At 41.3% G+C, this 13,608-nt stretch overlaps 1 protein-coding gene across 1 annotated transcript in view; it reads right to left on the reverse strand.

Moving 5' to 3' along the window:
• The window catches only part of MAP4 (microtubule-associated protein 4), a 127,097-nt gene that overhangs the window by 58,137 nt on the left and 55,352 nt on the right, over positions 1 to 13,608 (reverse strand). The window contains exons 4-5 of the mRNA XM_010563415.1: positions 3,967 to 4,098; positions 470 to 580 (exon numbers count right to left, since the gene is read on the reverse strand). Of these exons, the coding sequence (XP_010561717.1) occupies positions 470 to 580; positions 3,967 to 4,098 (243 nt within the window). The remainder of the gene's footprint in view (positions 1 to 469; positions 581 to 3,966; positions 4,099 to 13,608) is intronic.

A 13,608-nucleotide genomic window follows, 5' to 3' on the forward strand; every position in this document is an offset into this window, starting at 1 on the left:
AGTTTATAAGAAACTCTCTCAATCAGCTCACCTTTACAAACTGCATTGTAAATTGTGTATGCACATCTAATTTTTTTAACGAGGTATAAGACAGTAAGCACAGGCAAACTATTTCCTTTTGCTTTCTGCTTCTGCTCCTATGAATTCTTATTAATAACCGCTTAAACTCCAATAATCCAAAACCTGAAGACCACTTCATGGAAAAAGTTCACCCATTTCTAGCCATGAAGACAAGACCCATCAGTAATGCCTGCTTTAACTCAACTTGTCTAGTTGTCCTATTTCCTTCTGCCTAAATACACTTCAAAAAAACCCCTTCCTGGAAGTAGCTATTGGAATGGTTTTAGGCAAAAAAAAAAGTGATTATATAGTCTGTGAACTTATCAGCTTAATAATTTTCAGTACATGAAAGTCAACAGCGAAAACACCAAAATCTGACTATCAGGACAAATGCCGAGAAGGAACTCACCATGGATGTCTCTGGAAGCATCAGCATGGCCCGTGAACAGCGGCACATTCTGCATGTCAGTAGGAAATGATAAATCAGGCAGATTCTCCCCTCTGTGCATGCTGAAGGGGTCTAGCAGGAGACAAGGAACGAGGCCAGTGTCACCACACGGGGGGAAGACATGGTGCAGAGTAAGATTATTTAAAAAACAAGATGAAGATGCACCTGACACCACAACTGGACTTCTGAAGAAAAACTGCTTTCAAGATTATTTACCAGGGGCAAACACCTTCATAATTTAAATTTATGCCCAACAGTAAAACACAGTTGTTCAGACTGCTTCCTAGGGAAAACTGACTGAAGTTTAGATTACAACTGTTGCATGGAGAACCCATCTCCTCCTCTCAAGGAGGAAGCATCTGTTTCCAACCTGATGGACACATACAGCTAACCTGAGTCAGGAACAATGGCTGAGCTCCACATCAGTTAACTCAACAGCAGACCAAGGAAAGCCTGCATAAGCTACATGCTTCCTGCCCAACAACAGTACACCAGTATAAACTGACTGATGGTCAGGTTTTTTTAACCAAGTTACAAGCCAGAGAGGAAAACAGCACATTTCCCAGTGTCCCAGGCAGATGAACAGCCTTCACCCTTAGTTCCAGACCAGACTCACTGGTGAGGCTGTCAGGATCTTTAGACCATGTTTGCAAGTTGTCTAGTGTCAGCTTTGGTTGGTCTAACACGCATTAGCTTTATTCTGCTTTTGGTCCATGCTTTAAGTGGATATATCGATGTCATCTGCAAAAGATGGTACTCCAGCAGCTGAGGATTCAGCAATAGAAAATTCCTTTTCTGCAAGTTTTACTTTTTGTGTGCACACACCTCCTTTCCCTTCAAGTAATCAGCATGGGCATTCAAACCAGACGGGACAGAGAGAACCACCGTGCCGAGTTTTATAAGATGGATTACTTAACTGAAATTCCATGAGTCAGAGAGCAGACAGACGACCTCACTGACAGAATAAAACTAAGAAAAGATGACCCTTCCATGAGTTAGTCACTGTACTGTAATACAGTCAAGGGCAAGACACTGCAAGGGGAAGGAGACGTGGCATTCCCCTCATTTCAAAACTAAAAGAGATGCTGTTGATGTCCCCTCTTTATGCAGCAGTTAGATGACATGGCAAAAACGGGCGACCCAGATTAAACCCTGTCTCTGCTCCAGAGGGAGAAACAGAAGGAGTTATGGCTGAACTTTTGTTTCCCATCTCCAAAGACCCTCCACAGACTCAAAGTGGGCCTATGGCCTACACAAGTTTTAGCATTTTTGTGACTGGAAAGCGATGTCGTGCTGCTGATGACAAGGTGATGCTTCCAGCAAAACACACTGCAGCTGAAAATTGAAAGGCAGGTGGGTAAAGATGAACTGTATGGATGGCATATGGCCATTTCAGGAAATTATCAGTTCTTGCATTAAATGAGCCCTGAAAATAATTCTCTACTTGTTCAAAATTTGCAGCTTGTTTAGAATATTAGGAAGCCAGACAAATGTTAAGAATCTGAGAGTATTGTTTCTAAACAGGTGGCGATAAGATTGACAAAACATTTATGGAAGTTTCTCTTCAGCTCACTTCTATAGAGACTTGTATCCTTTGCTGTTCAGTGACATAGTTCCAGTTTGCCAATGACTGTGGACTAATAAAAGCGTATTACTGTAGATCATTTAAATAGGAGCTCTTCATATTTAGATATTTACCTGTAGTTACAGTAATAAATCATTATACACTTGTAATTAAGGGCCTTGCAGCACTTTCAAAGCTTGCAAGCAATTAGATAATGTTTAAGTTTTATTCATTCTACATTACAATAACATTTTTAAAACAAGTCTTTTTATTACAGGTAGTGCGTAAAATACATATGTATGTTTTTGCTCATAACTTTTACTTCTGTTGAGTTGAGTCCCACTGCCAGATCCCAAGGCAGTGTTTGTAATATATAACAGCAAAGTCCAGAGCAGACTGAAATGCACTCTTCCAGCTGCTCACAGAAATGGCAGAGATGGCATTTCCCATGTTCCTCACCAAGGAATGAGCAATTACAGCAATGCTGGTCAGGAGACCTGTTACACCACTGACCAGAGAATTCTCTCCTTGGGAGGGAAATCATCCTACTGTTTTCCAAAGAGTGTGCATAAATATATTTAATAAAACCACAGATTTTTATGAGTCTGCTGTTCATATTTTTCTCCTCCTGCTGACAAGTCCTTAAAGCTTGTCTATCCTCTCTGATCCGTCTGCTCAGTTATGGGAATCTACTAACCTCTAAGCAGAATCTCTTGTTTATGCAGTACCAGGAAGAGCAGTATGGAGTAATACTTTCACATTGAAGTACACGGGGTACCTTATGCATGTACAGATGTGCAAGATACTCTAAGGACGTGAAACCTAAGGAAAAGTGGTTTCATGCAATAGATAACCCCACAGATTCACATTATTCAGGCCAAAAGAATACTGGGTGATGGGCTAGGTATGTAAACTGCTCTTAATCAACAAGTTTGTCATGTGGCTATTAAGCATAACTACATCAACATCCAATTCTTTCATCTAACAAAGCAATGGGAGGGAAAAACCCAACAACTGTGTTTTAGAAACTAGTGGCTCTTTTGTTCCAGTTGTTCCATGAATCATTTCTTGCCCTTGTAACAATACATAATTTCTTCACTGAATCTCTTAGTAAAGATGAGATTCAGATAGCAAGATAGTAATTTAGCAAGCACATCTACAGTGCTCAAAAAAATATATATAAAAAAATTTCATCCTGTTTCAGCCAGTATCTTTCCCAGGTTTATTCCTGTTATAATCTGGGCAGCACATACATTTCTAATACCCTCCAAGAGCTAGTAAGTAATTTCCCATAAGCTTTCTCAAAAATGAGAGAAAATTGGGTGAAAGTTGTTGGGTGAAAGGGTATCTTTTTGCAGGGACAAGTTATACAAGGTTCATTTAATTTTCAAGAGAGTCAGCAGCTACACAGGCTGCCTCTGGAACAGACTGACCTGCATTGCAGACGCAGCTACATGACAGCTGGAACTGGGATTTCTGAGAGCGAGGCAAGACTGGCTTTCAGCTGTCAACAATTTTGGCGAGGTTTGCACTGAAAGCCACAGTACTCGAGAGCGGTTAAACCGTGGGGGTCAACCAAAAACTGCTATGGCCACGTGAGCCGAGTCAGGGGGAAACCTGCTTCCCTCACACTCTAACACACTGGACTAGCAACTCCATTTTTAACCAGCTAGACTATGCTCTAGGGCAAGTTAGGGGCTTGATGTGCTAAGTTAATTCTGGTGTCAAGATGTTACACATTTTAGGAAAACAGAGCAACACATCCTAAAGAACACAGGCGTGAGTACAATGCAAGAGGACAAAACCACCCTTAGGGATAGAGGCTAGGACTCTGTCAAGTTACTCAGCTGATAAAATAACTGATGCTAGAGTTTTAAGAATAATACAGTCGTACCAGCCATCTCCATGGGTCTGAATATGGGCTGTGATTCAAAGCACAGGTCTCCATCATCCATCGCCCAGGAGTCATTACGATCGAGAAATTCTTTGCAAGACAGCTTTTCATCCATGATTTCTCCTGGGAATACTGAAATTTGAGAAGAAAATGACACAGTCAAAAGAGAAAGATTAAGCTAAAATATTTAAGATACGATTACTGCATGATATGACATTCAGAGGCCAACAGATAACATGAATCATTAGCCAAACCAGAGACCATGAACATTCATTTTTTACTGCTTTGACCCAACTCTCCAAATTTAAGAAACAGAACAATTGGAATTTCTGCTTCTTGATACACATGTAGGATGGAGAATGGACTCACATGTCGAAGTGCTGCCCCGTTTTCAAATGTTGGACAATTCACGCTAGCTCCTCACTCTCATCTTCAGGGAGATTTTTCATTAACATAAGAGCTAGAACAACCCTGAGACCCTGAACTTGAGGTTGAGCAAAGCTTTCAAGTCTGTCAATACAGAAATGCCAAACACAACCTCCTCATCAGGTCACAGTGGGAAGGAGGGGAAACCAAAGCCCCTTACTCTCCTGCCTAAGCATCGACTTGTATGCACTGAATCTGACCATATTTACAAAAATGCTAGTACCACCACAGACACACAGTACCCATAGGATGGTTTTGCTCTCTATTTTACTAGGAAGACAAACTCCAAATTATTTGAGTAACTTTTCCCTGAATACCTCAAAGGCCTTTATTTGTATATCTTTATATTTCACACTTAAGCCTAATCTTCCCCCAGTTTACAATAAAGACAGTTCTTTGAACACATCAACACATCAAAGACTGATAGTTTATATCTAACCAAGGAAAACTTTAATCTTTCTTTGCTGGCCCATGTTAAAAACAACTGCACTGAGACTAACAGCCTTCAGCAATTTGAGATGTTAGAGAGTTAAGTATTTTATTACTGAAGCCTTGGTAGGCACTTTTCACAACCTATAAATGCCTCACAGAAAAATGCATGCAAATAAAGAAGTCAGACTACATAAAACTATTTAAATAAGGTTTGTCACAAGGAATACTGAAAATATGCAGATCAGCCTTTTCCTGAAGTCCTTATAAGGAGCTAGAAGACATTCAGTAAACCAAAGCAAGAAAGCTCAGCTGTGAACTGAGACACCCTCCAGCAGCAGCATTAAGACATGATGTGGGCTCTCCTCTTTCTCACCATCCATGCTTGTTTTTTGTTTGTTTGTTTTGTTTTAATTTACATCTCCACTTTGCTCCAGCCTATTCTCTTCTCCCAGTGTAGCACCTTGGGATGAACTAGTGGATAAGCAAGAGCTAGTAGCAGACATATGGTGCACTGACAACAGCCCCAGCTGCACCAAAGTCTTCATGAACAAGATGATTTCACCTCTCATCCTGGTAGGCTGGGATATAGAGGCCCCTGAGAGTGCTACAGGCCTCTCAAGGAGGGTGGTCCACCCCTACATGTTGGGGGAGAAGCTTTGGATATGAAGGGAACTGCACATGCGTCTCCACTGACCACTATTTTTATCGCTTTAACTTTAAATCACTTCAACAGAGAAACAAAAGCAGCAACTAGTGGTAATGGCTGGGGGGGGGGGGTGGGGGGGGGGGGATCACTAAGGCATAAATTAAGTTCTCCTTGTAAATAAGAGATGTATCAATATGTACAGCATATGAAAGCTAGCTATAAAGGAGCTAACACTCACAAGGTTTGATGTACACTTAAGATCAACACACAAAAAAATCCTTTACTTCAGCCATGTCAATACTAGCTACTCTATTGTAGCTCCCTCACTCTCAGTTGTTAGGGTAAAAAGCCTGGTCGTTTCAACTTTCAAAGACATTTCTAGATCCTGTAGTTGCACAAAAGAAACAAAAATACAAGTCCTAAAGTTTTCAAATATGACAACCACAGTGGAAAGGCTCAAAACAAATACCCAGACTCGTGACTTTTCAGATGAATTTTCTTTTAAGGAGACCTGAATTTGTCAACTCTTCTATTGACAACATAAGACTTTCAAACTGATTTCCAGTTTCTTCTGGAAAGAAACACAAAAAAAATTTACACAAATTCCTTCTCTCATCCCCTAATGCAATATGCTACACTCTCTTGCCAATACATCTCTATGCTTTTAATATTTTTACCTTCACTTAGGCTAACAGTACCACTTGCAAGACTGGAGCTCAGGAAAGGAACTTGACAGTGTGCCTCAAATGATATCCCTGAAGACAACCCTTAACTCAGTCCAAAACTGCAGTTAATAAAAGCAAACCCAATGTTAACACACAGAAGGAACAGAACAGAAGAAACAATTAAAAACAGAACACTGGTATATAAAAGCAACAACCACTGCCTCTTCTAGGAGGCTGAGGTATCAGCTAGCTGCAAACAGAGAATTCATAGCAAGGTGGAACAGAGATTCACAGAGAAACTGTAAAAATTCTAATAATAATAAAGTGATTGAGAAAGAGTAAGATGAAAGAGGGCTTTTGTGGGTTTTTTGGGTTTACATCACAAAATAATGAAACAATACCAGTACAAATCAATCGGTGGTTACAGCAGTTTGATCAGAGATTTTGTTCTTACAAGAATAGGAGGGGATTCAATGAAGTTAGAAACACGTAAAAATCTCAGCTTAGTACATAAATACTACTTCTCATAATTAAAATCTGGAGTTCAATGCCATACAGCGTCCCTAGGCTCTAAAACTTTGCAAGGTCAGAGGCATACGACGGTCTGCATATTCCCATTTTGAGTCGTTGACAGCAACACACTTTAGCAGGGACTTCACAGATAATCCCCAGGAAAGGCAGAAGAATTAATGAGCTTTAACTCCCTTTGAGGCGTTACATTAACTGCAGCATGGCAGATGGGACAGGCGACTAGGCAAGTGCCTCTCTACCTAAATTCAGGAGGCGGCAGTGATGGTGTCACCAGGTTTCAATTAACAGCAGCTTGGTTCCCTCAGCAGGAGGCAGGACACAGGCTCTCCCTGCCCATGCTGGCCTCTTGCTAGACAGGGAACAGATCCCTTCCCCGAGCTGCCGACAGGCAGCCCCACGGCCACCGGCTCATCCTCCTGCTCCATCCCCAGCCCTGCGCAAATGGAGGGGCTTCCAGCTCCCAAGCTGACCTGTACACGGGCGTGTCCCAGCTGTGCTCCACTTCCAAGGGGGCTGAGAAATGTTGTACCAGACATGCCATACTGTGGATGATGTGAGCAAAAAGGAACTGGATCTTCAAAGGGAAACAAGACAGACTATTTACAAGACTGCTCATGGCACTAGCGTGTGAACTTGGGTGTCCCACAAGAAACAACCGAACAAGTAACATGCCAGAAACATCCTTTTTTCCTACTGAAATTCAAAATACAGAGAATGCTGCCTACCATCCACAGGTTGGGTACTGACACACTACGACAAGACAAGCACTAACTACAGGAAGCCATGTTACGCTCTAACAGAATTCATGATTGTAGAAGAGTTCCTATTCAGATTCTGATCCAACTAAATAGAAATAAAGCAGATTTATTTTTTACCGTTATATGCACTCTGAGGGCCAGAGAATGGGAATTCAAAGTGTAATTCTAGCAAACACAGGATCTTCTACTAGTTTGCTTCTGTGTAAACACCACCAAGAGAAAGTGTTGAAGAACTACTTTTGAACAAATTCAATTTCTGACCATGAGTGGAGTTGTTTCTACCTCTTGTGCTACAACCCTACAGATGCTACAAGCATCTACAAGCATCCTAAAGCAGTGTTGATTTGGCAAGTGGATGCTGCTTTTCTGCCAGTGGCTTTTGGCTACCATTCTGTTAAGTGACTACGTTTGACACAGTTGACTTCAGCAGAGAGGATACAGAGCTTTATGACAGCTCTGCTTCCTCTATGCAAAGGACGAGGTACAACTGTGTGCAAGAAGCAAGCGGGAAAGGTGACACGTGAAGGCAGTAACCCCCTCGTGCTCAGCAGAAAAATCAGCCTAGGCAATGCTGGCTGATCATGGAGTCTATGGGTAGCATAAAGACTGACAATTTAAGCAGGGAATGTTTTATTAAGACAGACAATGATCGTTCAGATTTGCAAAGTACTCTGAAGATAAAATGCCACTACATGTGTCAAGAGACGTTATTATTTAGGATTATTTGCGGTGCAGAATAGCAAGGGATTTAATTATACTCTATTGTAAATTCTTCTGGACAGGAGCCTGTCATTCATTTGTCTATAAAACTCCATTTAAAGCAAAAAACCCAGAAGACTGTGAATGTCTTTGTCAGTGTGAGGAAGAGGCCTGGGAGCAGTTAAGAAAATTTGGCATGAACTTTCTCAAAGATGACTCTAACTGATTTTTGGATTGGACCCACGCTAAGTCTGATCAACTTTAGAGCACACACCAATTGAACTCTAAATATTTTAACTAAATCTGTTAGTACTAGACCACAAATACATATTGGCATATTGCTATTATTAATAGATCTCACAGGGGAAGAACAAAGTTATGGTCACAACAGGTAAACCAGAAATAAAACCTCTACTTCTTTTTTTTTTTTTTTAGTAGCCAGGTTGCATTCATGCCTTTATTTAAAGAGGAGGGGAACCTCCCTCAACCACACACCTTGCTGGAAAAGGAATGAGCAGGACAGTAAGGCAGCATACAAAATGAAGTGTAAAGGGAAACATTTACATGCAACATCAGATGAAATCAAACTCCTGCAACAGTTGAGCAAAGCTATATTGGTATTTGCAAACCCTTAGTTCTAGCAAAAGCCCCAAAAACCAGATGAAAGATGATTCAAAAGCAGTTGTGAATTGCCTCTGCCAAATCATTAGAAATATAAACCAGTGACTTGCATATTTTTCATACAATATTTTCATAACAGATACTAATTAAAAAAACCAAAACAAAACCACCATTGCTTTCCAGCAGAAAAACAGACATAAGAAGGAATCCAGTTAGCTGCTTGAGGCAGCCAAGAGGCCAGCAGCCAGGTCAAGAGCAGGCACAAGGCTTCCGAGACCACAGCAGCCGTTTGCTCCCCCCTGCTAGCAGCGTGCCTCTGCTGATCTTCGCTATGCGAGTGCCAGTGACAATGCAAGCAGAGAACAAAGATTGCTGTATCAAAATAAGCATTAGCAAAAACTCCCTTGCTATTCCCAAAGTGTTTGTCCACATTACTTGCTGTACAGGTATAAAGCCGACGCATCCAGCTAATTTGTCATTCCCACCCCAACCCAATATTCGGTTCCTCCTTATTCAAGCAAGCCTGGTGGAACATGAGAAACATGATCTTGGAAAACAGGGTCCCAAGGACTGTAGAAAAAAGGATTTTTCAATTCCAAACCCAGTTCTGCAGACCCTCCTAAAACACACAGTCTACATGTGATCTACGAATAAGACATAAAAGCAAACAAAAATGACTAGCCAAACTCTTATGATGATCAATCCTGAGAGTGCCTATTAATATATATCAGCAGCAATGTACTCAACACAAAATGTAAATTTGACAGATCCCACAAACCTGTAAAGTAATTTTAGCAAGTATTAAAGCTTGCTGATAGTTGAAAATCCAGTTAGGACTGTTGATAATGATAATATAAACCAATGTAGGATTACAGCTTACAAAGTCTTGCTTAAAGAAAAAAAAATACCATTAACAACATACTTACAAAGCAAACTTGCTTCTGAAAGAAAAAATATGGATCCCATGCAAGTAGCACCTTCCCTGAACTAATCGCACAGCAGGTTCCGGAGAAAGAGTGCAAAACATTTAGTAGGGCTGCTGACAGTGTTGATTTGTTTGTTTTATCATCTGCTCTGCAAAGATCAGCATGGTCACATAAACCAATTCAGAAGCTAATCCATACAAAACAGCACTTCTGGGGACCTACAACACGGACACTCCCAACATGGGCAGCCTGCTGTGCTCAGACCTCCAGAAGAAAAAAAAAAAATAATCTGTACCCACTAACATGCAGGACATCACACAGTGAACTTCCAGCAAGGAGCATTCTTAGTAGAGGATTACCACGATAAAGCCTTTTTGCTCCAGGAGATGCTAATCTTGATAGGTCACTGACCAGATCTCCAGCTAGAGGTTAAGTATCTTCAAAATTAATGAGTCTGCAGCCATGAGATGTCCCTGCCAGCACCAAGCCAAGCAAACAGAAAAGAGAAGCTTAAGAGCTTCATTCCTATAGCTGATCTTAAAGCTAATTTGCCCAGATCACTGCATTGGTTCAGTATCTTAAATGGACGCCAAGTTTGCCTTCCTGAAATCACCACCTAAGACTGGCAGTTTTACCAGTTGGCAGAACCCACCAAGCCCTGCAATAAATTCTCAGCAAATCTCAAAGGAAACAAAAGTCCACACCACCTCTGCAGGGTATGGTATACTACAACCTTTAAAAGGAACTTTAAGAAGCATTGTTAGAAGGCAAGGATTTGGTAACATGCATATTTTTATACTCTCCATGAGATTTTGAGCTGTTCTGGTAGCACTTGGTTCCTGTGCAAAGCTCTGCTCCGCACAGCTGCACTCAGCAGGCTGCTACGGGCAGTTACTAACAGTTACTAACATAAGCAACTTCTGACTCTCTGCATATGGATTCATGAGATATTTGCCAGCATGTCCTCTCTGATTTTTTTATGCACACACACAGAGGTATTACCTTCACTTTGCTAACCCATGGTGTTATACAGGATGGGACGACGGGTGGAACATCCCCTATGGGCAGCCAAGACATTCTGGGTTCTGCTCCTTCCCTTGCTCGGGACATTGATGCAAGTCTCACCTTAAAGGTTACACAGTAGCTCTTCAAAGATGCTCATCGCTCCCTTTGTGCATGCTGGCTTCAGAGTAAACAGAAAGTACCTCACAGAAATACCTTCTCAGTATTTTACTATCAGTTTCATTATTTTCTAAAACAGAATATCATCTGGTTCCATTCAGAGTGAAGGGTCTTACCATCATTGTAAATGAGTATTACAGACAAGCTTCACTAATACCCAAAATCTATGGGATAAACATAGACAAACAACTACACGGAAAAGGATGTAGACCAGCCTACCAAAGGAATTTCACACATTTTTATCCAAGAGGATAAGAGCTCAAGATTAAAAGAAGTTTTGGCATTTAATAAATATATAAAGCACAAAGCTGGCAGTCTTGATGGAGAAGAATTTATCCAGACCAGAGTTGTAAAACTGGTTACTTTCTGCCCAGTGATTTTCCTCTTGTCAAGCTGAAATACAGGCAATTCCATTTAAACTTTTTTTTTTTTTTTTTTTTTTAATAAAAATCTGAGGGAAACTGAGCACTGGACAGGTTGCCCAGAGAGGTCATGGAGTCTCCATCCTTGAAGATAACTCAAAACCCAGCTGGACAGAGCTGGAGCAGCCTCCTCTGGTTTCTCTGCTTTCAGCAGGGGAGTTGGACTTAGAACATCAGAGGTCCTTTCCAGCCTCCTAAGCTTTCACAGAAACTTCAGATGCTGCTGTTGGAGAAAGAGACTTCTGTCCTTGCAGAAGAGAAAGGCTTAACTACCAGGAGCTCATGATGAAACCAAATCTGGCTGAGATTACTCTAAGTACTTTAATTTGCTGCAATGAGAAGCAAATTAAAATCCACCATTGAGTTACATGGGAAAAAAGATCATCAGGAATATATTACAGGTCCTAAAGAAACTGCAGGGCATTTCAGACGGTGCCAACAAGTCAAGAAACATTTTATTGCTTTCCTTCTGAAATTCCATGCTGTTATATAATCCAGAATGCTAAAAAAGCTCAGTGCATACGACTGTCAGAACCAGTATCTCCTAACTGAAAAGACGCAAAGTCAGTAACTTCAAAGTTCAACACAAGGTTCACATTTTGCCTTTAAAAAAAAAACAAAAAAAAAGAACCTGCAAGAAAAAAAAAAAGATGCAATTGTACAGTTTATTGCATAGCTTTTTTTTCCTTACTTACTCTTCCTAAAGAGACATTTCTTCAGCAGTTATTGCTTCATGATAAATTGAAAACAAGAACCAGAGACGCACAGAAAGCACACCTCCCACCCTCAGCTCTAATTGCTCTACAAGCAATATTTGTTCTCATGCTCAGGAAGTTATCTTGTTATCACATCTCAGGTGTTACTGGAGAAGTCTCACAGATTGCTGACAACGCTCCGGACTGCAATGTAGGACAGCTTCCACTAGATACTCTCTTTAGATTCCTCTGTCTAGAACCACACTCAATAGACTCTACATTTTTTAATAATGAAGGCACTTGAAGTCCTATTGTTAAACAAAAGGCTCTCTAAAGACTTATTTCCACAGAGTTGTCATAGGCACATATAAACAAAAATAGCTCTACTTAGGAGACTTTTTACCCATTAAGTGTGACTCTGAGCAGGTATCCGTTTGGTGAATTAAGAGAACAACATGTTTTCTACAAGAAAGATGAGAATTACAGGAATACTGCCGGTGTTATCAGGTGTTTTAAAACTTCAGACACTTGAAGCATGGTTGAATATTTTTACTTTTTGCTATTCTTGGGATTTTTGTTTGTTTTTTCTTAACTGAGATTTTGGAGAGTGAAGTAATGCAACTAAGACAGCCTTTACAGTTTCACTTGGGGTTCCTTCCTAAAGCTGAGAGCCTTCTGCATATCCTTGGTAGTGAATATTTCAATCCAAAGCCATGCAAAAACCCACAAACCTGTTCAACAGGCCCAACGCAAGATGCAGACTATATAAAAGAACATCTCTACACATAGAAACCCCAAAGCAATAACACCAAGACTGAGTCAGCTAAATGACTCCCCTATACCCTGGCCCTAGATCCAGCCTCATAATTGAGAAGAACATACAAGAAGACATCTGAACATCTTGACCAAGCAGCCTTGCCTAAAGTTTATGAAGCTGAAATAAGCAAAATTCTGAGGCAAAAAGACTCACAGCCTGGGAACTGCCAACTCCTTATGGTGGGCATAAAAGGCCTGTCCAAAACCCAGTTTGCTGGCACCAGAGAAGAGCCCACGAGACGTGAGGAACAGCCAGTGGAGTCTCATCCCCTGTGCTACCAACCTGGCCAGAGCTCCTGAGCACAGAGACCTCACGCTCACGAGTACACAGATCTGTGAGCGAGAGTGATGTGAAAACAATCATGACTAAAAAAAGTTGTGTTTAAAGTAAGCATCACCTGCCCTTCCATAAGGTCTCACACTGAGTTGTGTTGCTTTAACATCCTACAAAAGCCTCCTGACTTCCAGAGCAACCTGGAAGCCGCCGGTGCAGTGCGGTGCTGTGACGCTGCATGAGGAAGGAAGTCCCGAAGAGTTTTCGCAGTGGACTGCAGCCCCTCCATGCTCAGTACCACTCCGAGCAGGGAGAGAGTGTCCCTTACACTGTCACCACGAGCCAGTGACACTGCACTTTACAGCAGTGAGCTGTGACCCAGAGCACTGTCATCCCTTGTTCTGAGCAGGAAAAAGCTATTTTCCCTGAAAGGGCTGTTACCAAAATTTAAACAGCTTTATACTGATTCAGGCAATGCTCCTGTTCAAATACACAATTATAACTTCTTCCAGCGGGGTAGGGGGAGAGGCTGGAGCAGCGTCTCAGACA

Source organism: Haliaeetus leucocephalus, unplaced genomic scaffold (genome assembly GCF_000737465.1).
Source record: "Haliaeetus leucocephalus isolate CR32 unplaced genomic scaffold, Haliaeetus_leucocephalus-4.0 Scaffold0, whole genome shotgun sequence".
Lineage (NCBI taxonomy): Eukaryota > Metazoa > Chordata > Aves > Accipitriformes > Accipitridae > Haliaeetus > Haliaeetus leucocephalus.